A 25,836-nucleotide genomic window follows, 5' to 3' on the forward strand; every position below is an offset into this window, starting at 1 on the left:
ACTGAAGTCCAAAAGGCCTCGTCCGAGGAGATATCCAACCCCGGCAAATGCTGCGATGCCCAGACGGCCTGCACGAACTGACACGTGAAGAACAGATGGGAGCAATTTTCCTCACTCCTGTCACACATAGGACAGTCAATGGGAGCTGCAGGGGCCCATCTCCGCCGATAGAGCCTTGTGACCAGCCTTCGTCGCCTCAGCAACCAACTGAAGAGCCGCACTTTAAGGGGGACTTTGCATGTCATCAACATGTGGCAGGCCTTACTTCTTGTCTCATCGTCCCGAGCTGTCCCTTGGATTTTCAGATATGCATCTTTCACTGAGAAAGACGGCCCCCACCACATCCAACCATCGTGGGAATCAACTACCGGTCTGAATGGTAGAATTGTCGCTTGTAGCCCCAACAGCTCCTCAAACCGTGGCTCTGATAAAGCTTCTGTCAGCAGAGGGACCCAAGCCTCATCCCGACATTCCCTGACCGTGGCCTCTAGATTCCTCGCTAGAGCAAATAACCTTGGGAACCTCAAATTCATGGATCCGTGATTGGACAAGTTGTTAGTCCAAAAACGAAATGTTGCCCCATCTCCCAATGTGGAATGAAATCATTAAAAGGATGTCCTTTAAATAGAAAAACAGCTACAGTTAACAGTTTTCTACATGAAAAAGGATGTTCTTTAGAGTAGACAATGTCTAATAATTTCATTTCAAATAAGTATTAACCATTAAATGAAATTATTAGACATTGTCTACTCTAAAGAACATCCTTTTTCATGTAGAAAACTGTTAAATGTAGCTGTTTTTCTATTTTATGCCTTCTCTTGTGCAATGGCCCATTATTCTAGTCCATTACGACTTTCTCTCATTTTCCCTATAATCTCCTTGTAGCTAACTGTTGTCTTCAGACACTCCCCTCGATCTACCTGTTTAAACCATAGCCGCCAAAAATGCTTCACTTATTTTCAATCATACAACCCTAATATTTATATAGGGTTACAATTGTACTGGGTCTCAGGGACCCAATATGATGGATCCGATAAGATGGTTATCATAAGGCCATTACTACAATATAGGAAGTTCCAAGGGATACCTGAATTGAAAAAGCAATTCAGGTATCTTCTAACACGAACCCTAATGGGACTAAGAGAGTGATAAGTTCTACTATAAGAAGTATGGTCGGAGGAACAAGTACAAGCAGGACTGCAGGACTATCTACCCCGGCGTTGACTAAGTCAAGATCCAGGAGGTCGGGTACTATAAATGAAGTGGTGTAGGAGCTCACTAACTACTTTTGGCATTTCTTTCTTGTTTGAGGGGAAGAGGAGACGGTTCACTTCCGTCGAGGTCCGTCGCAGCGGGGAGGGTGCTTTGCTGACTACGGAAGGTCTATCTAGAGCAAGGAGGAGGCAGGAGGTTCAGATCTGTGGAAGGAGCATCTTCATCGAGAAGGAGCTGTCTCAGTCTGATCTTGGGAAGGAGCTCATCCGCAGGAAGGAGGGCCGTCCGATCCTGTCCAGTCCTTTCTGATTCCTATTCTTTTCTTAGAGTACATTGGTAAAACTGTTTTTCATACTGGATCCACTCGAAATCTACTATTGATACAACTTGCATATCAGAGAGTTTGAGGCTGATAGGCTCTTTACTACGACCAACCAAAGGAGGAAGGCATGCCACGCACTGTTTTTTTGAAATAAAGGTCCCCACACTGTTATTTTGAAATAAAGGGCCCCCTGCTATGAATCCATAAATATGAGGTGCGCAGGAGCATTTATGCTATTGGAGGAATTTCAAGAACTGTTCCCTCTTGGGGAAAGGCCGCAAGTGACTGAGGCTGGACATGGAGCAATTCCATGACCAGAGAAAGACACAAAGTACCAGGCTCTTCATCTTTCACGATTAGTTCTTGATTCTTTCTTTCTACTACCTCTTTCACAATTGTTACTTCTATCAGAGCCTAAGCCTCCTTTTCACATTGAACCCTGTACCCTGTAGAATCCAAGCTTCTTCAAAAACGTTTATTTATTGAGCCATAAACAAAAACAGCCAGGTCCAAGGATTTCTATAATAACTATTCATTCAATAAAAAACGAAAAAAAACGTACCAAAATAATTGAAAATATGCATAAAGGGGAGATCAAAATTTGAGAAGGCTTGGAACTTAAATTAGAGGATAAAAGGGAATTGGAAACACAAAACGTAACAAAGTCATACCTTTATAGATATTGGGATCATTATAGAGCAGAGTAGTTCAAACCGAAGGGGAATAACCAAAAGCTCATACCATGGCTCTTCATCGGGGTACATCACATACCATTGCTGAAAGAAGCTAACAGCTGTTACAGCTACCCAAATTTTAAATGCATTTTAGTAATGAACAATCAGTCTTTGCCAGAACAATGCATTTTGAATGAAATGTGTTATAGTTTATAAAGCTTTACCAGAGGAAGACACCTCGTATCTACAGGCATTCTGGTTAAAATGTTTAAATTAGTCCTAGAAAGTATGTAATTTAGACTTATGCCCATTTCTGTTGTATTGCATTGAGAAACACACAGTAAGGGCATTACACTTCTTTGCAAGTCCTACAAATAGGGCGCTCTACATGAGAAATGTAACAGCTACATTTCTAAGGCATTTCACCTCAAGTGCTCATAGCAAAACATTAGCCAAAAACGAAGTTGGAATTAAGGATCCCTCTTGCTAATTTAGGAAGTATCTCAACAATATATTTTAAGCATCATTAACATAATTTTCTTTTAAAAACCATTATTAATATAAAAATTATGTTCCACAAAATGAGCCACCAAGTCAATGAAAATGATAAATAAAATGAACAGTAAGGTGTGTTATGTTCAAGAGGGGAAGAAGACTGCCAACACCTATTTTTCAACTGCCCTTTTGCTTGCACGGTCTAGGCAGCCAAGAGATATCAATGGTGGACGTGAATTTGGAAGAGGCTTTTTGGGACTCCATCAAAAGTTGCAGGTTTAGAATAAAGGAAGAAGGCGGGCGGGTAGTGCTGACACTTTGGGCCATATTGTTGTGTAGCAATGAGGTGCAGTTCAGAGGAAGGATAGCTTCTACTAATGGGGCTATCCAAGAGTTGGAGGGACTTAAGGCAACCTGGTTTTCTCAGTTTGTGGATGGAGAGAGGAGGGTTTGAACATGGTTGGATAGATCGATTGGCCTGTCAGGTTCTATTGGGAGGATCACTGACTTGTCGGGTGATCGTCCCTTTTAATGTTCAACAAAAAATGAACAGTATTGTGCACAAAAAAGAAACAATGTATAATACACGAAGGACTGGCAACTGGAATCATAGACAGTCAGATTAGAGCAGTTCCCTGGCAGGTACACTGGTGACGTCCAAAAAATAATTTTTGATCACTTTAGAGCCTCCATTTTTTTTAAGAATAAGATTTAGAGCCTCCATGAAGATGACTGAACTAAGCTCTTGTTGCAGATTTCGAAACAAGACTGGATTAAGAAATTATTATAGAAGAAAATCAGGGAATATACGTTTCAAAAAAAAGCAGGGATTATTTCCCAATACGGTTCAGAAGACCTATTCAATGCCAACCAAAAAATCGGAATTTAAGAAAGAAAACATCAATGTAATATTTTTTTGAAGAAACATTAATGTAATGTAGCAGATACATTTGACCAACCTGCTGGCCTTCTGTATCTTTCCAAATGTTGCCAGCAAACCCTAGAACAGTAACTACGACAATCTGGAACAAGAATATTGCTCCGATCAACTTGTCAATCATGGCATCCACTGCGGTAAGTTTCGGTTCGGGAATACCTCTGCTCATCCCCAATTTTGTTTCATTGCCTAAAATAATGAAGAAATAAGCAAACCAGAATGAACCATAAACGGTATAGTAATCCATCAAATTTGGTATGTAAGACACCACAATCAGAGGAAATGGAAACGATTCCAGATTATAAATTCCAAATAGTAAGTTAGAATCGGTAGACCATTAATATTAATATTGTGTAATCTTATGGAGCCCGTTTGAGCATGAAATCGTTGCTGGAGCCAGCCCATCTAAGAAGGAAAGAAAGAGATAGTGACAATGTTACAGTTTACGGCTATAAACCCCAGAAAGAATCATTGTGAAGAATGGAACTAGATTTTCTTTTTAAAGAAGATAAATGTCACTAGATTTAAACAAAGGAGAACTAAAATGATAGAAAGAAGAAAACATCGCAAAAACGATGGGCCAGGAGAAAACGCCGATGAGAAAGCCATGTTTTATATCTTCGTAGACCAAAGTTTTCACAAATACTGATTGTTTACCAGATTTTTTTTCCTCGAAAACTAATTGGCAGTATACCGAAACATAGAATATGGGTCCATCTTTTCCAGAGTTTGTATAACCGTTTTCCATCCTTCCGAATGTGTTTTGACTATTTCAATGCACGTGTACCTTTGTCAAATGCCTTAGCTGAACCACTTTTTGTTACATTTTCTACATCATACGACCACAAAAATGACCTGAACAGACTAAATAATTCCAGAAGTGTCAGCCCATATTTTCAGGTCCTAAAGCTTGCAACGGGGTTTTAATAAAGAAATTTCCTCCAAAATATATAAAGAAATAAAGACAATGAGTCAAAACGTTTTTTGCTTTCTAAACAAAAAGAAATAAGGTTAATTTTTGAAAGGAAGCCCGGAAACGAAGGACAAATAGAGCTCAAAGAGCAAGAGATTATGAGAGAGAGACAGAAAAAAGGAAATCTTTTTCCGAGATAAACATTATTTATCATCAAAGCTGAGAATAAAGGATACGCATAACGTAAGAGTAAAAATGTAATAGTAGACTTCTAAGCATTTGACAACTGCGTCTCAGGACAAGCGAGCCCTAACCTGTGTATACAGCTACTCCGCATGCCCATTCTGTATTTCTCAGGTAGCATGACTGCAACAGTGTGTTGTTAATTGTCAACGGACACACGTCATTATCAATAAAGGGAGGAAACAATCGCAAGTTTGCATCAAATCTTCTAATATCTTTATCTGGAACTGGACATTCGATCACCCCCTATACAATCATTAAAAGCAAGAGGGAATTTATATCAGCTATAAACATTGCTCATAACACATATATGCAAAAGAAACAGAACTACAATTGCCTTGATTTTGCAGAGAAGCTCTGAAGCCAAGCCAACACAAGCCATTGGTAAAACTCTTGTCTTTAGGTCAGTCTCTCCATCCAGAGCAGCAGTCTGGAACAAAGGTCCAAGTTAGACAATGTCATAAAAGACAGATAGCGACGGGACTTAAAAGATGAAAAGTTGTATAATTCAAGAATTATATGTAATTGGTAAATGCACACGATCAGCTGTGATATCAGATACACAAGAGAGAACGAGAGAGTAAGAGAGATGTGTTGACTGTTCCTCCCGAAAAATATCATTTCATGTAATAAGGAATAATATATCCAGATGAAATATCATGTGAGCTTTACTATCCTCTTGCTCAAGGATTTGGCAAAATCTAGAGTATATCTAATTCCACGGATTAGAAAGTAGTCTCCTTTAGGTCGCTGTGGAATTAGGTCATTAAAGAGATGACGAATATTCATTTTTTTTTGCCCATAACTCACTCAAATAGACGAGGTGAATTTGATTAAAACTTAAAGGGATAAAGAAGAAATGAACAATGTGTAAGAGTTTCAAGATCAAGAATATCCAACAGCTGACCTCAACAAAGCAGATACCCTGTGGATCTGAAGTTCCAAGCAGCAACAAGTCACAGGGGACCTCATCATTTTCCCTCAGCCATACTATGTTCCCGACATGAATGTCCTGAGCTTGTATCTGCAAAAGTAAAGAGAAAGAGGTGAAAAACCCAATAGCAAACAAACGGGCATTTCTAGAGCATCAGTATGAGATCAATGAATCTTCAAAAGTTCACCTTTGAGGAACTGTTTTGCCCTAAGTCGTGCCCAATTAAAAAGTCAGAATTTCTTAAATGCAAAATCAGACACTGGCAAATCAGGAGGGAAACTTATGTAAGAACATATTGCAGTGCCTTTCCCACGTATGATACTACACTCTCAGGTTTGGGAACAAAGGACAAAAAATTATTAATCTTCAGGTGTTGAAATATGGTCATCAAACGTCCTCATGACCGAAAAAACATTATCAACCGAACAGGATTTCATCATTCATTAAAACTGCGCTATGCGAGAGCATTTCACCATGCATAAACAGGCCATTCATAAATAATATAGTGCACGTCACGTGTTACATCATCTGAAATATGAAACTAGCCGTTACAATGGCACCTGTATATATTCACCTAATCAGAGAAATAAAAACCTTTTTTTTTGTTTTCTTTCTTCAGTTGCCCTAAGAATCGTCTTTCTCGATAGCTCTCTGCATCTGCATCTATCTTCCCCATATCTTGGTAATTAGAAATCAATTTGGGAACGCATTTTTAGACAGTTAATCCGATTAAGTGTGAGGAACGGATCTATTCACGAAGAGCAAAAGGAAAATTAATCATTTCTGTAAAAATAAATTTATTTCGCCACATCTGAATTCCGTGACAAAGTCCAACCTCAGAGTTATCATGGGCAGAAACGATGTAAGAACTTCCAGGCATGTGTGAGATATGGTGCACATGAGATATTGAACGAATAAAGGCAGGAATGTGGACGTTATCAATACTGGTGGCTCAGTTGGGACGCTCATCTTCAAGAATTTAGTTTGTGCACTCAGAGGGAGAGGGAGATACTCTTGGCCTGAGCAAAGGAGGAGGAGAAGTAGCCGATTGGACCAGAACTTACCTACCTGTATATGCTATCGAATTCCTTCCTACCATTCCGCTACATACGCTGTGGACATTTTCTTGATCACATTTTGGCGGTGAATTCTCATTCCTCGCATAGATTGAAGACAAGATCTAACGTCTGTCAGGATTACTCGTAGTTTATTTTTGATGAGCCTAACAAAACCCTCAGTCTAAAGCAACAGTTACTGATGAAATTCAAAAATAATTTGTTTTCATACATTAAGAGGTTCAACTCTCAGATTGTCCATTCCAGTTAAAAGATGGAAATCCATCACATACACTGTGATACTCGACGCTTCATCTCCAAGAAGTACCAAAGAAAGAAGAGAAAAAGCCATCAATAAGAAGACCACGTGCTGACTAATACAGCACGTGTGAGAAAGATATTAATAAGCAGAAACGGGAGGGAGGACGACACTTTTGGTATTTTCAATATTCAGTTGCAAGTCACAACTGGAGGCTGGAGGAACAGGATCAGGCCTGCGATTCCAGAGGGGGAGAGCTCTACTCGAGATCTCCATTTGTCAGTCCGCATTCTCACTTTCATTCCATCTTCCTTCCATTCCTCTCTACGTTGTCCTTGATACAGTACTGAATTGCGTTGGACATCAGTCAGTATTATTGGATATTTGGCTAGTTGGATATATTCTGATCCATCTTTTCTCTAAAGATTTCTCGGAACGATATCACACTGGAAAGAAGGAAAAAGTGAAAAAGAAAACTAAAACACTTGTCCTATAGAAAAGCCAATTCAGATCAGGAAAAAACAAGATTTTTAATCAACCTCAACCAACAGCTGAAATAAAAGAAATACCCCCAAGAGATCTATAATTTTCGTGACACAAGTAACAAGAGTGTACAAAATGTAAAGATATTTTGACGCAGATACAGCGTAAAAAGTTTCATGAAGCAATGGTCATCCAATACATAACTATTACGAATATTCATTTTATAATTAAAGAAAAGGTCAGTGTGCAGGCTAAATTCAACTCACTCGTTTTCTGATGCCGTCTCTTATGACCCATACATCTTTCTCATTTGCTTGTTTATCGGAGAGGTATCTATTGTAATCATCCCACGCTTCTTTAAAAGCAGAAACAGAAAAAATAAAGATCAGTGGGCCCCAAGTGCTTGCGGGATTCACAGGAGTTATGAGCGGCCAAAGCTGGAGGCATGCAATCAGCAAGAAGTATTGGTTCATAAGCCTCCTGAAATGCGATTTAGTCATACTCCTAGAAATCAGTTGATATATGTATTTAGTCAAAGACATTTGGTTTTGCATTCTTAATTTTGTTATATGACAGCCAAAGAATAAATTACTCAACGGAGTATATTTTCACCAAAATTTCACTCTGCACTAACGATACCTAAACGTTGAAATAAAAGAAAATATTGCAGGCGAAAAAAAGCTGAATGGATGATAAGTCTTACTATTACGTTGATGATAGAATGTTAGATTCAGAGATTATGTAAGAGATTTTGAATGAAAGGACAGTTTTTGGACACACGCCCCCCCCATGATTATTTGATCATAAAAATTCTGCAAAAGGAAACTTTCAAGAAAATTCCAGGGGGCGATGAATTATTCAGAAAAGGCAGATTCATTCATATCAAAAAAAAATTGCACGAGATACACATGTAAATAGTAGCTGTAGAAGGTCTTAAAAAATATTTTCAAAAAATTTATCCTATGGAAGACTAGCTTTTCCATCAATTAAAGAAACTTCTTTCGTGGAAAAAAACTTCATCGTGACAATAATTTGGATAAAATACTTCATTTATGGAACCAGATCGGAGCAGCGCTCGCCCGAGGTTCTCCATTTTCTTTGTCCGCAGCAGCTGCAGCGCAGCGCTCGTTCGGCAAGAGAATGGTGGCCCAGATCAGCGGGGGAAGGGAGAAACATCGCGGTGCGTTCAATCCCAGAATTGAAGAGAGGGTGAATGGAGTTAATCTCCAGACTCATCCGTTGGGGCAGGCAGAAGCACAGCCGAGTCGCCACCTATGGGTGGGAAACCTCCCGCCCCAAGTTACTCAGGGCATGTTGTTGGAGCAGTTCCTACGATTTGGGGTCCTGGAAACTACTGCTTTCCTACCTGGGCAAAGCTATGCCTTTGTTAATTTAAGAATGGTGGAAGACGCGGTCTTTGCATTGAGAACCTTGCAGGGACAGATGTCTGCTGGGCTGCCTCTTAAGATCGAGTTTCAGAAGGGGATCACCAAGGCAAAGTTTTACAACACTCGGGGCCGGCGACGCGATACTTGAAGAGAATTCTATGAAGGTGGAATGGGATCTCGCCGTGGCATGAGAGATGCAACGATAGAAGGCTTTCGCCGAAATACCTTCCGATATGATACTCGTCGGTGGGAGATGCTGGAACAGGAGTTGCTCCTCCAAGACGGGTGCAGGTACAGAGCTCATGCTCAAAGAGGAGATGAAGAGAGGGGAAAGAGACCCATGCACTCTCAAAACAAGGGAGGGCCACATGAGAGTGACAAGGGGGCCCTGAACAACAATCAGAAGAAGGATAGAAAAGGACCAATGCCGCAAGGAAGATGGGGGAGTGGGACCTGGGCAAGAGAGAGCAGACCCTGGGGGCACACAATTAATGCAGAGGGAGTGCAAGAGGACCCTAGAGTTGCTGTAGCGGGCAGGGGCATAGATGGAACAAGACAACACATGAGGTCGACACACGAGCAAGAAGTCTCGTGCGGATTGGAGAACGAAGCGGTTGGATGGGTGACGGTGAGATCTCGTTGCGCGAAGAGGGCTCAACCTGCCAATGGGCCCATACAGCGAAGACTCCTCGGAGAGAAAAACATTTGTTTCAGATGTTAAGCGCGAGGCCACCACGCACGTGACTGTCAAGATCCAGTGATCTGCCGGGGGTGCCAAAGGACAGGATACCGCCAGTTAGAGTGTAGGCAAGGAAGAGGAGAATATAACACAATTCAGACGCAGACAGGACACCCGATTCAAAGCCAAGGACAACAAAAGATCTACTGAAGGAGAGGATGAGGGCACTAACATTCTCCAAAAATGCCTGGTGGGAGATGTTTTCGGAGATAGTCCAGAGACCGAGGTTGTACAGGCTGGCTTATGGCAGAAATTCCCGAAGCTGGAGCAAGCGGAGATACGACGGATAGATACCAACATCTTGCTTGTTAGAGGGTTACCGATGGCTGCCTATGTGGCATATGCGGCTGGAAGCAACGGATCACCGACACCATGGAGGTGAGATGGCGGCGGATACTCCCCACTGATGGAGCTGGAGTAAAAAAAATGGGGATCATGGTGGAGATGCACGGGGTCCCGTTGGTGCATCGCAATAAATCGACAATGACAAAATTGGTCTCCTCATTCGAACGGCTTAAGAGTATCATCTCGACAGGGTTGGAATTCGGGGACCCAAACGTGGTGTTACAGACATTGAAGTGATAGAAGGGGAGTCGTTACCAGAATCAGCCTGGTCACATGGACACACGAAAACCTTCAAGGAAAGAATAAGCCACAAGACTCCCCCAGCAGCACCTTGCGAATTCAGGGGCTCCCCCACAAGACCCCCGTCGGTGCGACCTACCATGGAGGAAGGTGTACAAGGAGTAGAGAGCGGCAATAAGATGCAGGGGAAGAGCATCATCGGCCATACCCCTGACATCGGCCACTGTGGACAAGGTTCAGAAAGACCGAAGCCCAAGACGGAAGAGGATGCGGCAGATAACTAATGAAGCTCTTCGCCGGTTCAAGGGCATGATTACCAAAGCGGGAAACTGGCTTTAACGGACGCAGATGGTAAGAAGACTTGGGTGGTGTCCGCGCAAAACGGTCAGGTGCGCTTAATTGCAGACAGCAGATGAAAGAAAGCGAAATCTCGAAAAGAGACACACAGGGTAGCACTAAAGGGTCAAAGCTCCAAGGGAAAAGAGATCATAGAGTCATCAAGCCACATAAAGGAAATAGAGACAGAGGAAACTCAAATCACACACCCGACATTGCTTGAGTTGGCGGAGGTAGTGGAGGTGGCACCGGAGAAGATGCAGGGAGGGCAATTATTATATCATAGATGAAGTGTGTATTGTGAAATGTGCTCGGTCTACGGGATGAAGGGAGACGGGGAGTGATGGGGAGCTACTTACGGGACTGGGAAGCCGATGTGGTCTGCCTACAAGAGATGATGTTGGAGAGGTGTGAAACAAAAGAATGGAACTTGGTGGGGCGAGGTTTTCTCGAGGGCTTCGTGGGTGTAAATGCCACAGGTAGATCCGGGGGCCTATTGGTGGCATGGAATACGACGACCTTTACTAAAGAGGGGTCATGGACGGGATAGTATGTGGCGGCAGTAAAAATGAAGAGGAGCGACGGTTTTCAATGCATGGTGGCATCGGTTTACGGCCCTATTATTGCAGCCCATCGACACAGGTTATGGGAGGATATGGAAAGTGTAGTCTACCTCTTTCACGGGATACCATTGTTATTTGGAGGCGATTTCAACGTGACCTTGGAGTTAAGTGATAGACCGAATGGGATGGGGGGACAGGATCCAGGGTCAGAGGCTTTCTGGTCTTTCATATCAGAGACGGGATTACACGAAATGGGACCGACAAATTGTAATTACACCTGGCAAAGTACGAGAGGCCCTACCGCATTTTCTCGCCTAGACAGATTCCTTTGCTCGGTGGACCTATTGGAAGAGTATCCAATGGCAGATGTACGAGCACTCCCCAGACCATTATCTGATCATGTTCCAATTATCTGGCAAGCTAATGTTGGCCAGAACAGATCCACCTATTTTAAGTTGGATAGCTCGTGAGAAGGGATTCAAAGAAGTGATAACATGGTGGACAAGTCAATCAGTACAGGGCACCGCCACAATGAGGCTGGCCACCAAATTGGCAGGTCTAAGAGAACACCTTATCGGGGTGAAAAAAAAGATCCAAGAGGGAAGACGCCAGCGAAGAGACGAAGCCCTTCCATGGGTCCAACAGTTGGACTCCATCGAAGACACAAGATGCCTGATAGACTCCGAACTCAAGGAAAGAAAACATGCAGAGAGGTGGTGGAGGAAGAGGATATGAAGCTTGAAATGGATTGGAGGCAGCGGTCGCAGCAACTTTGGCTGATGGAGGGGGACATCAACACACGGTCCTTCCATATGGTGACGAATGGAAGGAGAAGGTCAAATCATATACCACGAGTGAAAATGGGAAACCGTGAAGTCATGGGGACACAAGGGGTGGGAGAAGCACTAGCAGATCACTTCAGAACAGTCACTAAGCAGGGGGCTCGCAACCAGTGGAGATGGGAAGGTAGAAGCATATCTCGGTTATCACAAACACAACAGGCTGAGCTAGTGAAGCCTTTTTTCGTAGAAGAGGTACGAAACGCGATCCAAGGTTTTGAATGGAGAAGGAGCCCTGGGCCCTGATGGACTCCCAGTCTTCTTCTTTAACGAATTCTAGGATGTTGTAGGCTCAGATGTGATGGATACATTGGACGAGTTCCGGATGGGTAACTTTGGCATGGAAAGACTGAATTGGTCACATTTATTTCTGTTGCCCAAGTGCTCGGAAGCGGTGAATGTGGGTGACTTCCGACCCATTGCTCTATTGAATTCTACCTATCTCATCATCGCCAAGGTGTTGGCTAACCGGTGGAGGGGGGTGATTGGGGGCTTAATTGGACCCTTTCAATCGGCCTTCATTTCGGGAAGACAATTGCAAGACAGTGCGGTGGTGGCGGGGGAGATCATTTCAGCTCGGAAAAGAAATGGGACCAAGGGCTTTATTTGGAAGGTGGATTTTGCAAAAGCCTGTGATTCACTCGATTGGAGATTTCTATGGTCCGTCATGCGAAAGCGAGGATTTTCCAAGGACTGCGTGGTCTGGGTGCGACGTTGCGTTACGTCCCACTCTTTCTCAGTCTTGGTCACTGGCTCGACAGGAGGATGGATCCGCCCACGAAGAGGAGTCAGACAAGGATGCCCACTAGCCCCATTATTGTTTGTCCTTGCAGTAGACACTTCGGCCACATGTAGCCTTTAGGCGTGTGAACACGGCCTACTGTGTGGCTTTCACACAGCGAGCTACCCCAGGAGTATTCCACCACACTAATATGCGGATGACACAACATTCTTCATGAAAGGAGCTGCGGCAGAAGCTCACATCATATCGTCCCTGTTAGAATTATTTGCTGATTTCTCGTGGCTACGTTTCAACAGAGAAAAGTCAGCCTTTGTGGGATACGGCCTGTCGTTGGAGGAGATCTAATGCGCTAATCCGCTAGGGCACACCCCGAGGTTCGCTACCAATGAAGTATTTGGGTCTTCCGCTGACAGGGAAACGCATCCTAGCTGCAGACTGGCAGCCAGTGATTGACAAGGTGGAGCACAGGTTGGAGGGCTGGCAGAACAAGCTGTTATCACGAGGAGGTCGACTGGTACTTTTGAGATCGGTACTCTCAGCGATCCCTATATTTCTACCTATCTGTATATAAAGCACCAGCAATTGTGACAAAGAGGCTAGAGGGATTAATGAGGCAATTCTTTTGGGGAGGTGGGGGAGAGGGGGATCTTAGGGGGATACCCCTAGTAGCATGGTATGTGGTCTGTGGACCTGTGAAACATGGAGGGCTGGGGGTTCTCCACTTGGACTCCATGAATTCGGCATTGCTGGCTAAATGGATCGAACGAGTTATGACACCAGCGGAGGGTCTGGTTGTCAATGTCCTAAGAGACATATATGTCCGAGATATGGATTGGGAAAGGCGATGGGTGAGAAGTAGGGGGGAGTCCCCTTTTTGGCGCACCCTACGTCAAATCATCCCTCACATCCATGAGTTATTTGAGCCCAAACAAGGAGATGGGGAAGGCTTTCAGTTCTGGCATGATAACTAGTCAAAACAAGTCCCTTGAAGTTGAAGTTTCCTAGACTATTTTCTCTAACAAGGAACCCAACTGCCACAGTCAGGGAATGTTGGGACGGGGCTTGGGTCCTAACCCTCTCTGAGACATTATCAATCCTTCGGTCTGAGGAGTTGTTGGGAATGCAGGAGATCCTCCTACCTCTCAGCCCATCAGCATATTTTCGAAACGGATGGGTATGGTGGGGGCCACCTTTCTCGGTGAAGGATGCATACTTGAAGATTCGAGGGGTGGCGAGAGATGACCCAGAAGTCAGTCAGGCATGTCTCATAATGCTGAAACTAAAGATTCCTCTTAAAGTGAGAATTTTCGGCTGGTTGTCGAGGAGACAGAAAATCATCACACGGGTCTATCGGCGGAGGTGGGCACCGGTGGAGCCCATCAACTGCCCCTTGTGCGTTGGGGAGGAGAAAGACTGCTCACACCTTTCCTTCACATGTCACCTCGCTCAAGGATTATGGGCCTCACAGCAGATTTCAGGGGCGAATATCTCCTCAGACGACGATTTTTGGGCATCAGCAACGGGTGGATACCGGAGCAGAATGGAGTGGGGGAGAATTCTCGCAATACTGTGGGCGGTATGGTTGCACTGAAATGAAGTGATGTTCAAGGGAGGAAAGGCTTCAGTCAAGAGTGTCATATTTGACGTTGAGGTGCTAATATCTTTTTGGCGGGGTAGGGGGATAAAAGCAGGACGTGCGGTCATATTTGTAAATGATGTGTACATGACTTCGTTTTTTTAATAGTATCAGGTGGACCACCGGTTTTGGGTGGTCTGCCCTATTTTCTTCAAAAAAAAAACACTTCATTTATGAGGTAAAAAATACACGGGTATTTTCACAAGTGACTGAAGGATCCTAGCCCCAAAAGAACTATTTCTTTCATCTGGCTTTGAGAAAGTCTCTAATAAACAGTTCTTAGATCAAACTAGTCTTAAAGTCTGAAGTTTTCAATTGTAAAAGGTCATGGAATTTATGAGAGGCAAAAATTAAGGCCTTTGTTTCGTCTTCAGTGTATTGAATGCAACCCACCAATAATGAAATGCCAAAGTGAAATATTATTTTGACTATAAACATGGCGATGCAAAAATGGAAAAGAAACTGAATCCAGACCTGAACTGCTCCCAGAGATTCTTGGGGAGAAAATTCAAAATAGTGTACTTCCTATTTGATATGCGGTTGTCGCAATATAAATCATGGGCTGTCTCGTCGTCATTGATATAAACAAAGCGCTTCATTGTGAAGCTCCTACTTGGTTACGCACAGCACTTGCAGCTACAGAGAAAAAATTAAGAAATTAGAAGAAATACAAAGGCAAAGCGAATGATCGAATAAAATGTGGTGATAAAAGGAATGTGATAATGAAGATAACATCAGAATAATGAAACACGTCAATGATAAAACACAAAAAACTAATGTAATTCGATAAAACAAATCGATCTAAAGCTCGCGTCGCGTAAACCTCGAGCACTGCGATCCGACCTCATCGTTCGCAGCGGATTCATGACCGAGACGTTAAATTCATACTTGAAATTCCACTTTTTACAACTTTTTTTCTGCATAACTAGACAAAAAAACATTATACTCAATAAATTACTTCTACCTTCCTTAAATTACTGTATCGCGTTCCTCCTCCGCCGCTTGGAATTAAGAAGGGAATACCGATCGGATCCGGCGCTCCGATCCCCACCAATCAACCACCTTCAAGAATCGGTTTTTTACATTGAAATTACGAGCAGACATCGAGACAGATTGGATTCACCACGAAAAAATTGATCGCATGAAACGTACATATGCTAATAGCGCTCGGAGGGATGATCCATCGATCTGATTATACATCTCCGAAGATGCATCTCGTAATAATCCTTCAAAGTTACTCTTCTTCTTCCTCCCTCGCAGCAGTCAACGTCGTGGAGACCACGAAATCTTCAAATAAGTACAATCCCTTCGTCTATTTTGGTATTTATACGAAACTTTATTTTATTCAATAATTACATCCTTGAAATTTAATTCGAATCTCTAGATTCTTTGTTCTGTTTATTATGTTATTAAAAGTATAATCATTTATAAGTATTATGGTCCAGTTTTCTGTTTTAGGGCAATTATTATTACTCTATCTCTTTTTTTATTGGCAAATTAACACGGTGCCGGGTATGACCGATCCCTCGTCCTAGATGACACTCAAGTGTTTTCGCCCGTCCCAATATTGATATTGGAGGATGATATCAAAACAAAAGCTGTGTCGGATATCAGATATGCGAAATTCGACATCTGTATTTACAGGTGTACAATACCATTTAATTTCAACCTACATATGCTTTGTTCTGTTTATGATGTTCTTATTAACTATTATCATTTATAATTATTATTTTACAGCTTTCTGTTTAGGGCAATTATTGACACTCAATCTCCTTTTTTATTGGCAATAGACGCGGTGACGTATGACCGGTCCCTAGTCCTAGATGACACTCAAGTGTTTTACTCCCAATACTGATATTGGAGGATGATACCAAAACAAAAGCTGTGTCGGATATCAGATATGCGAAATTCGATATCTGTATTTACAGGTGTACAATACCATTTAATTTCAACCTATATATGCTTTGTTCTGTTTATGATGTTCTTATTAACTATTATCATTTATAATTATTATTTTACAGCTTTCTGTTTAGGGCAATTATTGACACTCAATCTCCTTTTTTATTGGCAATAGACACGGTGACGAGTATGACCGGTCCCTAGTCCTAGATGACACTCAAGTGTTTTCGCCCGTCCCAATATTGATATTGGAGGATGATACCAAAACAAAAGCTGTGTCGGATATCAGATATGCGAAATTCGATATCTGTATTTACAGGTGTACAATACCATTTAATTTCAACCTATATATGCTTTGTTCTGTTTATGATGTTCTTATTAACTATTATCATTTATAATTATTATTTTACAGCTTTCTGTTTAGGGCAACTATTGTCACTCAATCTCCTTTTTTTATTGGCAATAAACATGGTGCCGGGTATGACCGATCCCTCATCCTAGATGACACCCTAATAGCAAATGCCCAACCGATATCTGTCCGATATCCGGTATCGGACAACCGATATCCGATATCCGCGAAAAAATGGGATGGGGCTGGATATCGGATATCCGTCTATAAGGGGTTAGATGGATATCGGTATCGGATATCGGGGGGTGAAGACGAACAGGTTATCGGATACCGGATATCGGTTTTTCGGTATCCGGATGTCGGAGACGAATACCGGATGCCGCATATCGGTTTTAGATATCCGGATATCAGAACCGGTATCCGGATCAAATGGTTTTATTTAATTTGAATCTCAGTTAATATATAGAGTTTAAAATTTTTATTTTCTTCGATATGGGATAACAGGATTCGAAGTTTAATGTAAACTCAGAATCCCGTTATCCCACATGGAAGAATTTAGAAATCTTTCTTTGTATATGTTAAATGAATCCGACATTATATTAAACGATAAAATTATATTTTAACCCATATTCGCTATATTTATTGGCCCTTACATTTAGTCATTATTTAATATATTATCACAGCGTGCAATAAATAGAAGCGAAAATTTCTATATTCTTCCATATGGGATAAAGGGATTTGGATTTAACACCAAACCCAGATCCCGTTATCCCATATGGAAAAAAATAAAAATATGTAGCTGTATATATTAAATGTGACGACTTACCTTAAAAAGTTCTCTCCTAACTCTCTGGCCCACGATAAATTGACCTATCACTGAATAATTATCAACTAATATTATTTTTAAATATACTTTCGGTGTGGATATCGAAAACCGATATCCACAACCGATAGCTGATCTCGTCATCCTCCCCCTGAGATTGAGATGGATGCCGACATCGAGACGGATATCGGAATGAACGGATACTGAAAAATTGACTTTCCGATATCAGATACGTATCCGTCCTGATACCGACATCCGGTACCGGTATCGGGATGGGCAAACGTTACACCCTAATGTTCTCTGTCTGTCCCGATCTTGATCTTGGAGAACGATATCGAAAAAAAAGCTGTATCAGATATCACATAAGCGAAATCTGATAACTGTATTTACAGGTATATAATACCATTTAATTCGAATCAATAGATGCTTTGTTCTGTTTATGATGTTCTTATTAACTATTATCATTTATAATTTATTTTTTCAGCTTTCTGTTTTAGGGAAATTATTGTTAATCTCATTTTTATTGGCAATAAACAGAGTGTCTGTTATGACCAATTTCTCGTCCTAGATGACACCCAAATGTTCTTTGTCTGTCCCGATCTCAATATTGGAGGACGATAACGAAACAAATGATGTATTGAATATCAGATATGGGAAATCAGATAGCTATATGTACCAGTATACAATGCCATTATCCCTCTTGATATAGGCATCCATCCCTGTCTCAGAATATCAGATATCGGCGTCAGGCACTGATTATTTTGTTATAATATTTAAAATTGATCTTAATTAAGATATTTAACCACTGTGTTCTCAAGAAAAGAGACAAAATCCAGATTTCAATATTATGTATGGATATCAGTTTTGGATATCCGATATCTATATTTACAGGTATACAATATCATTATCCATCCTGATATTGGCACCCATCCTCATCTCAGGGCCCGATCTACAATATTGGACATCGTTGTCAGGTACTGGTTTTTCAATATCCAACATATGAATTGAATTTCGGTAATATCAAATACATATTTAAGCTATTTGATATTCATCATAATTGAGCTATTTAACCAATATTCATCTAAGTAGAGGGGTTGAAGTTGTCAGGATTAATACATAATTTTTCAAGGAAGGGACATTTTTATACATAATGTTCAAATAAGATATTTAAACCACTGTAATTTTATTCCATTTCACATGGGAGAATGTATCCTTTAACAGGGAGAACCAAAATCTAGATCTCTATATTATGTATGGTTGTCAGTTTTGGATATCAGGTACAGCCATCACCCACCATACTTACCCCTTTGTCATCTGATATTCGGTATCAGCCTAATATTAGAGATATGCTCGATATCCAATGCTGGCTTTTGAAGTCATCTTTATTACATCGGGATATTGGACGAACCAAGGATTTATGTCCGTAAAAAGTTAGTTCTCAATTGAGTTTGGATGCATGGATCAATCATAAATATCCCAATTACACAATCTATCCTCGATAATATGAATTATTCTAGATCCATGTGATTTGTAGCAACTCACCCTGCTGTATCTAATTATGATTGTGATTTAATTACAGATGCTAAAATACGATATCAGGCGGGTATTAGAGATCCCTTCGATATCCAATATTGTTATCTGAAATCATATCCGAATGTCAGATAAAACACTGCACCACGGAGAATTTGATGTATGTAAAAGTTCGGTGTTCGATTGAGTTTTCAAACATGTAACAATCATGGATACTCCAACTACACAATCTCTCCTCAGTAATATGATTTTTTTCTAGAGTTTTGTGTTTTGAAGCAAAAAAACAATGCATAATATTTGCTTTGTGATTAGAACTGTTCTTCAATTACAGATATTACATTTAAATTCTCTAGTGATTTTTAATAATCAGTATTTTTACTTTATTCGTGGGCAGTATCCTAAAAATGTCGAGATATCGGCTCATGAATTACTTACAGCTCCTCAAATATCCGCAGTTGCTGTTTCATGTTATATTTATGCTAATTAACTAATAAATATCTGCATTAAAAATGAATTATGGCAACCTCAATTTTAGCAAAAATTTATGAAAACTACAGTCTACAATCATTTTCTAAATTAATACCTTCCTCTTTGACTTTTATAATCGCCGGGTTCCTGTTAACGCTTAAGAATAATAAACGCCAAATACAGAATTAAATATAATATAAGTGTGATCTTAATATGACTTCACAAACTCCAAAAGAAAATATACGAATGTAACAACCACATAAAATAATATACATACATCTATCTCATTCGTCTATCATCTCTCTCATATAATTCAAAAAATACCCATTAACGAGATTTTGCCACCAATTATATATTCTTTTCATGACTAGCCTGAGTCCAATAATTCTAGAAAAATATGATGGAAATCAGAATGATGAAATACATCATTTTGGGAAAAAATTGGTTGTAGAAATCTGTGATCAACAAAAATAGAGTCTTTAAAATATCACGGACGTGATTTTAATATTATTTCCGAAAAGGTTGGAAGAAAATGTATGAATCTCCCTCCAGTAGTTCGATATAATAATCTAGATTTTACCGCAGACTTTCGTTTCCAATTCGATCAGACAAGATGCTGTTCTTGTATTTATCAACATCAGGTTGATCGCAATAATTCCCAAAAAAATCTGATTAACATCAGAGCGAAGAGTACATCATATTCGAGGAAAAATTTGTGGCAGAAATTCGTGATCAACAAAACTTGATCAGTTCTTGAATGATTGCAGAAGGAACAGATTTCTCAAATTCTAGTTTCAAAAAAAATGATGCGTGATCTTCGTGATGATACAACGCACAACAGAATTTAACTTACTAATTTCATTGCGATAGACTTCGATCAGGCGCTCAGATCCGCAGATAATGATCTGAGAATGCGAAGGACATCCAGGTCGAATCAGTCGCAATTCGTCAAATCCGATCTCCGCGCTACGATGATCTGCAACAGAAGAGATTCTCAGATCAACGAGAATGCCAAGATCAAAGATCAAAATTCAAAAATAAATTTAGCGAGAACTTGACCTAGATCTCGCGCAGCGCACAAAATACGCCGTCGCGCTCAAACCGATAATCGTAGCAGTAGAAGCAGCGCAAACCTTCCAATCCAATCCTCCCCGAGATCTTGACTGTTCTTCGTTCTCCAATCCGAGCAATTTGCTCAACTTCAGCTCGTAGATCTGCGCCTGATCTTTCAAATTCGAGATCACGGTTTTCATCTTCTCCATCTCCGAATCCTTCTCGGCCCGCAGCAATTTCACCATAGCTTCGAGCTCGAGGTTCTTCTCTTTCTCTACAGCCTTAACCTTCTCGAGAATCTCTCCCAAGGCCTTGGCCTCCTCCGCGGCCTCCTCGCCTTCGGCCATGGCGGAGACGAGGTCGTGCTGCAGCCTGGAGACATCGCCTTCGAGCTCCGCCGCGCGCGCCGCGACCGCCTCCAGCGTGCGCCGATCCGCGGCCTTCTCGGCCGCCATAGCCGCGAGCTCGGCCTGGAGAGACGAGTTCAAGGCCGTGGCCGAGGCAAGATCTTGTTTCAACCGTTGTACATCGCCTTCGAGCTCTGAAGCTCGAGCCGCCTTCTCCGCGGCCATGGCCGAAACTGAATCAAGATCTTGCTGCAGGCGATGAAAATCGACTTCGAGATCGGAAGTTTTGGCCGCTTTGGCTGATTCCTGATCCTTGGCGGCCGCCATGGCCAAAAGCTCGGCTTGGAGAGAGGAGTTCGAGGCCTGGAGATCCTCCACGGCGGAGTGGAGGAGCTTCACCTGCGCGGAAGCGGCGCCGAGATCGGCGAGGAGGAGAGCGCGCTCGGATCGCAGTAACTCGACCTCCGATCGGAAGAGGTCCGCCTCCGCCTCCTTCGGAGCTAGGGCTTCGTCGTCCGCCATGGCTTCTGCTTGAAACGCGGCTAAATCGAACAAGATCGGCATTTATAGGCTGCCGGCGGAGGAGGACGAGGGCTTAACCGTCATTTCGTCCTCCTTTTTTAAAAAACAATGTATGTTTTTTTCCTTTTTTTATGACCGCTGAATATTTTTCAACGGTAGTTTCGCCCGAATAAAAAGGTAGTGTGAATCAGGTTGGCTGGACATGCCTTGAGGGTAAAAATGTCATTTTATTATTATTAAGTTATGTATGTTTTCCATTTGCTTATATTTTTCTGACAGAAATATTCTCCATCGTCGCCGCCCGAGGAGGAGGACGAGGGCTTAACCGTCATTTCCTCCTCTTTTTTTCCAAAAATAATGCATGTTTTTTCCTTTTTTTAAGACCGCTGAATATTTTTCAACGGTAGTTTCGCCCGAATAAAAATATAAATGTGAATCAGGTTGGCTGGACATGCCTTGAGGGTAAAAAATATAATTTCGTTATTATTAAATATGTATGTTTTCCATTCGCTTCTATTTTTCTGACAAAAATATTTTCCATCGTCGCCGGCTGAGGAGGATGAGGGCTTAATCGTCATTTCTCTCTCCTTTTTTTCCAAAATAATGTATGTTTTTTCCTTTTTTAAGACCGCCGAATATCTTTCAACGGTAGTTTCGCCCGAATAAAAAGGTAAATGTGAATCAGGTTGGCTGGACATGCCTTGAGGGTGAAAATATCATTTCATTATTATTAAATTATGTATATTTTCCATTTGCTTAAATTTTTATGACAAAATATTTTCCATCTTCCGGTGTGTAAAATATGGCAACATTGGAGGATAATACCATAAATATCATTTTGGTGGCCTTTTTTTTTCAAATTTTATTGATTTTTTCAATGCCGCTCCGTAATTTCAGCGGCAGTTTTTGGCCCAAAAAATGAAATTTGAGTGTCATTTCTTCTATTTTTGAACATTTCTAATGACCTCAACATTTTCAATCGTCCTTAGTGGAGAATGTATCGTAATAGAAGGACAAAAAATATTATAAATATCAGTTTGTCCACATTTCTCAACAAATTTTTTTATTTTAAGACCACTAAAAATCTTCCATCTATTTAAGGTAGTTTTGAGTTCTAATAGAGTTCCATTAGACTTCTTACTAGGGTGCTACTGTTCAGATAATGAATGCGAAACTGGATATCGGAGATCGACATCGGAAGCTGTTTCATCTTGCTTTCTTTCATTATCGATAATTTCGTATTCAATATCCGTTCTGTTATCGGATAACGGATAACGGATTTTTTTCATATGTTACCCGTTATTGTCTCCATTATCCGGGAGCGTTTCTCAATTTTAGGGATTCTTCTGTTTCGATATCTGATATCGTGAATGGATATCTGATATCAAATAATTTTACTTATATAATATTTGTTTTTTTATAGAATAGTAGTATTCTCATATTGAATAAGAGTATATGTCTCTCTATTGTGTGAGAGAAAGAGATTGGGAGAATGAGCAATAGTTGGAGACAGACTGACAAGCTGGAGAGAGAGAGAGCGAGAGAAAGAGAGATTGGGGGAGTAGAGCAAGAGAGAAACATAGAGATTGGGGGAGTAGAGAGAGAGAGAAAGAGAGAGATTGGGGAGTAGAGCGAGATAGAAAGAGAGAGAGAGAGATTGGGGGAGTAGAGCGAGAGAGATCGGGGGAGTAGAGTGAGAGAGAAAGAGAGAGAGAGATTGGGGGAGCAGAGCTAGAGAGAGAGGCCACGGGAGGGGAGGGAGAGAGAGATTGTGGGAGTAGAGCCAGAGCGAGGCAAAGAGAGCGGGAGGGAGAGAGAGAAAGAGAGAGAGTTAGAGGGAGAGAAAGAGAGAGAGAGTGGGAGAGAAAGAGAGAGAGAGTGGGAGAGAAAGAGAGAGTCAAAGAGAGGGAGGAAGAGCCAGAAGGAGAGAGTCGGAGAGTGGGAGGAAGAGATAGCGACCGAGAGAGAGGAGCATGTGAGAACGAGCGAGAGGGAGGGAGAGGCGATGAGAATGAGAGAGAGAGAAGGAGAGTGGGGAGAACGAGAGAGAGGGAGGGAGAGTCAGAGAGGGACCGGGAGAACGAGAGAGAGAGAGAGCAATGGCGAGAAAGGGACCGGGAGAACGCAAGAGAGCTGGAAAGCAAGAGAGAGCAATAGTGAGAGAGGGAGAGAGATCGATTGTGGGAGAGAGAATGCGAGAGAAAGAGAGAGTGGAAGAGAGAGGTAGAGCATGAGGGTGAGCGAGAGAGCTGGAAGGAGAGCGAGAGACTAGGAGAGAGAAATATAGTCTTAACGTAATCGGTTGTCTAAAATTGTATCATTCCATAATCGATATCATTATCTTACTTAACGATATCGGTATCCGATATCAGTCTGTTTTAACGGTATCTGTTTTAAAGTTATCCATTTCTACATTATCCATTATCAATATCCGTTATCATTATCAGATATGTTTCAGACTTTTCGAGATAATGGATATTGTGATATCCGATAAGGGATATCAAATTTGGATATCGTTAGTAACACCCTACTTCTTATCGACGGATATGGCCATTGAGATAGGGACTTCCCCTTATCGTCCTATTTGGACACTCACACCTCATGGGAATTTCTCATGTCCTTCCTCTTCGAATAACTTCCAAAAGAGATTCCCTATGCAGGCTTATTGTCGATGCATTTGTCACCCAACGATTATATACCGTGTCTTGTACTTCCTTTGGAGATTCATGTAACGTGCCCTACCTATTAATGATGAGGTGAGCCGTATTTGTCACTGCATTAGTTCGCGCTGCCACTGTTGCCCTGTCTATCCTCAAGTTGAGACTATGGAACACCTCTCTCCTATAGTGAGATCTCCATGGAATGTTGGCGCCAATTTACGCACCATTGGTGTTGGACTTTTGGTTCTCCAACTACATTAACAATGATAGAGTGTTTTGACTAGATATTTATCTCGTCTACACGATCGAAGCTTAGCCATTATCTACACATTACCATAACATACTTACTATGGGAGATATGGTAAGGGTGGAACTCTTCTCATTTTGAAGGGTCCACCATAGCGCATAAGAAGTTATGAGCCACGTTAAGCAATGGTTAAGGCAAACCCATCGCCTCATACCACCTATGGCTCGACGCTCACTATCTACATGTGACACACTCTACACTTGGAGCATCCTGGTCACTTTGATCCGCATTGCCACTTGGTTTCACTCAAGCTCAAAGTGGATGGTGTGACCAACGGGAATCCAGCCCTAGCTGGTGGAAGTGGTCTCCTTCGAGACCACACATGGAGTATCATTTTTTATTTTAATAGAGTTCATACTTGCACATCAGCCAAGGCTATAGAGCTACACAATGGCTGATCTGTTTTGAGGAGCAAAACCTTCATGTTGTGATCACATAATTGAACTCGCAATTTTTAGTTGATATTCTTTGTGCATGCTTGTGTTCCCAATGGCATTTCCGAAGTGTATGGCAAGAAATCATGCGATGTCGCATGCGCCTCACCAGCATTCACCATCAATGGAAAAGGGGAATCAAACAATAAATGCTGTCACCAATTATACATTACGCTCTCGCACCCATTCCCTCTATACTACTTGGCAGGATCTTCCCTAGCAGCCATTGTGTTGAGAGATTCAGCCTAGCAACTCTCTGCACATGCCAGACTCCTGCGCCCAACGGCCCTCACAAGTGTAGTATCACGTGGAATGCTGGAGGCAAGAGTGCATGGCATCCCACCTAGATGTTGTACCCTTTGCGAAGCTCCAAGATTATACCTAATGTGTGAGAGCCTAACACTTGTGCAACGCATTGTCAACTCCACGGAACCTCTCTACTCTTTAAGCATATGTTCCAATAATTCCTATTCGAATGATACTCGAGACAGACATCAAGAAGTTCATAAAAAAATTCATTAATATGATTGAGTGGTCAAGAGGTGATTGTTTTCCCTCAGTAGTGTTCGCCCGTCCCGATGCCGGTATCAGGATGGATGCTGAACCGGATACCGGAAATGAATTTTCCGGTATCCATTTTTTCCGATATCTGGATACCGGATATCGGTATCGGATATCGGTTGCTACAGTGACGATATCTGATACCGGTATCCGTCCGATACCGGCATCCGTCTCCCGTCTCAGGGGGACAGATGACGGTACCGGATATGGGATGCGGATATCGGTTTTCGATATCCGCCTCGTAGCTCTCTCTCTTTCACTCATTCAGTCTCTCTTTCTCAATCTCTCTCTCATTCTCGCCCCCTCCCCCTCTCCCTCCCTCTCGCTCTCTCTCTCTCTCTCGTTCTCACTCTATCCCTCTCCCCCTCCCCCCCTCTCTCTCTCTCTCTCTCTCTCTCTCTCTCTCGCTCTATCCCTCTCCCTCTCTCTGATGCCGGACGTCGTCAAGACGTCGTCCGGTCGTCACCGAGGGTAGGGGCTCGGTATGGTTTCGAGGTCTCGTCGGACTACGTCGATCAACGTCGT

General features: G+C 41.9%; 2 protein-coding genes across 2 annotated transcripts in view; both read right to left on the reverse strand.

Annotated features, from left to right (window-relative positions):
* Positions 1 to 15,649, reverse strand: part of ALA2 (aminophospholipid ATPase 2) — a 33,577-nt gene extending 17,928 nt beyond the window's left edge. The window contains exons 1-9 of the mRNA XM_078575060.1: positions 15,511 to 15,649; positions 15,323 to 15,420; positions 14,833 to 14,994; positions 7,797 to 8,010; positions 5,707 to 5,823; positions 5,137 to 5,229; positions 4,871 to 5,045; positions 3,666 to 3,832; positions 2,209 to 2,313 (exon numbers count right to left, since the gene is read on the reverse strand). Coding sequence (XP_078431186.1) covers positions 2,209 to 2,313; positions 3,666 to 3,832; positions 4,871 to 5,045; positions 5,137 to 5,229; positions 5,707 to 5,823; positions 7,797 to 8,010; positions 14,833 to 14,957 — 996 coding nt within the window. The 5' untranslated portion in view covers positions 14,958 to 14,994; positions 15,323 to 15,420; positions 15,511 to 15,649. The remainder of the gene's footprint in view (positions 1 to 2,208; positions 2,314 to 3,665; positions 3,833 to 4,870; positions 5,046 to 5,136; positions 5,230 to 5,706; positions 5,824 to 7,796; positions 8,011 to 14,832; positions 14,995 to 15,322; positions 15,421 to 15,510) is intronic.
* A 4,420-nt stretch (positions 15,650 to 20,069) lies between these two features.
* PMD2 (Tropomyosin-like protein) lies at positions 20,070 to 21,356 on the reverse strand. Its single transcript, XM_078575675.1, has 2 exons — positions 20,487 to 21,356; positions 20,070 to 20,403 (listed from the first exon to the last, which is right to left on the reverse strand). The coding sequence occupies exons 1-2, from the start codon at positions 21,347 to 21,349 to the stop codon at positions 20,394 to 20,396; spliced, it is 873 nt and encodes a 290-aa protein (XP_078431801.1). The 5' UTR covers positions 21,350 to 21,356; the 3' UTR covers positions 20,070 to 20,393.
* Between the last annotated feature and the right edge of the window lie 4,480 nt (positions 21,357 to 25,836).

Source organism: Wolffia australiana, chromosome 5 (assembly GCF_029677425.1).
Source record: "Wolffia australiana isolate 7733 chromosome 5, ASM2967742v1".
Classification (NCBI taxonomy): domain Eukaryota; kingdom Viridiplantae; phylum Streptophyta; class Magnoliopsida; order Alismatales; family Araceae; genus Wolffia; species Wolffia australiana.

What these genes read in the sequence shown, in the direction of transcription:
- PMD2 (XM_078575675.1), bottom strand. Translation starts at nt 21,349, where the DNA reads ATGGCGGACGACGAAGCCCTAGCTCCGAAGGAGGCGGAGGCGGACCTC.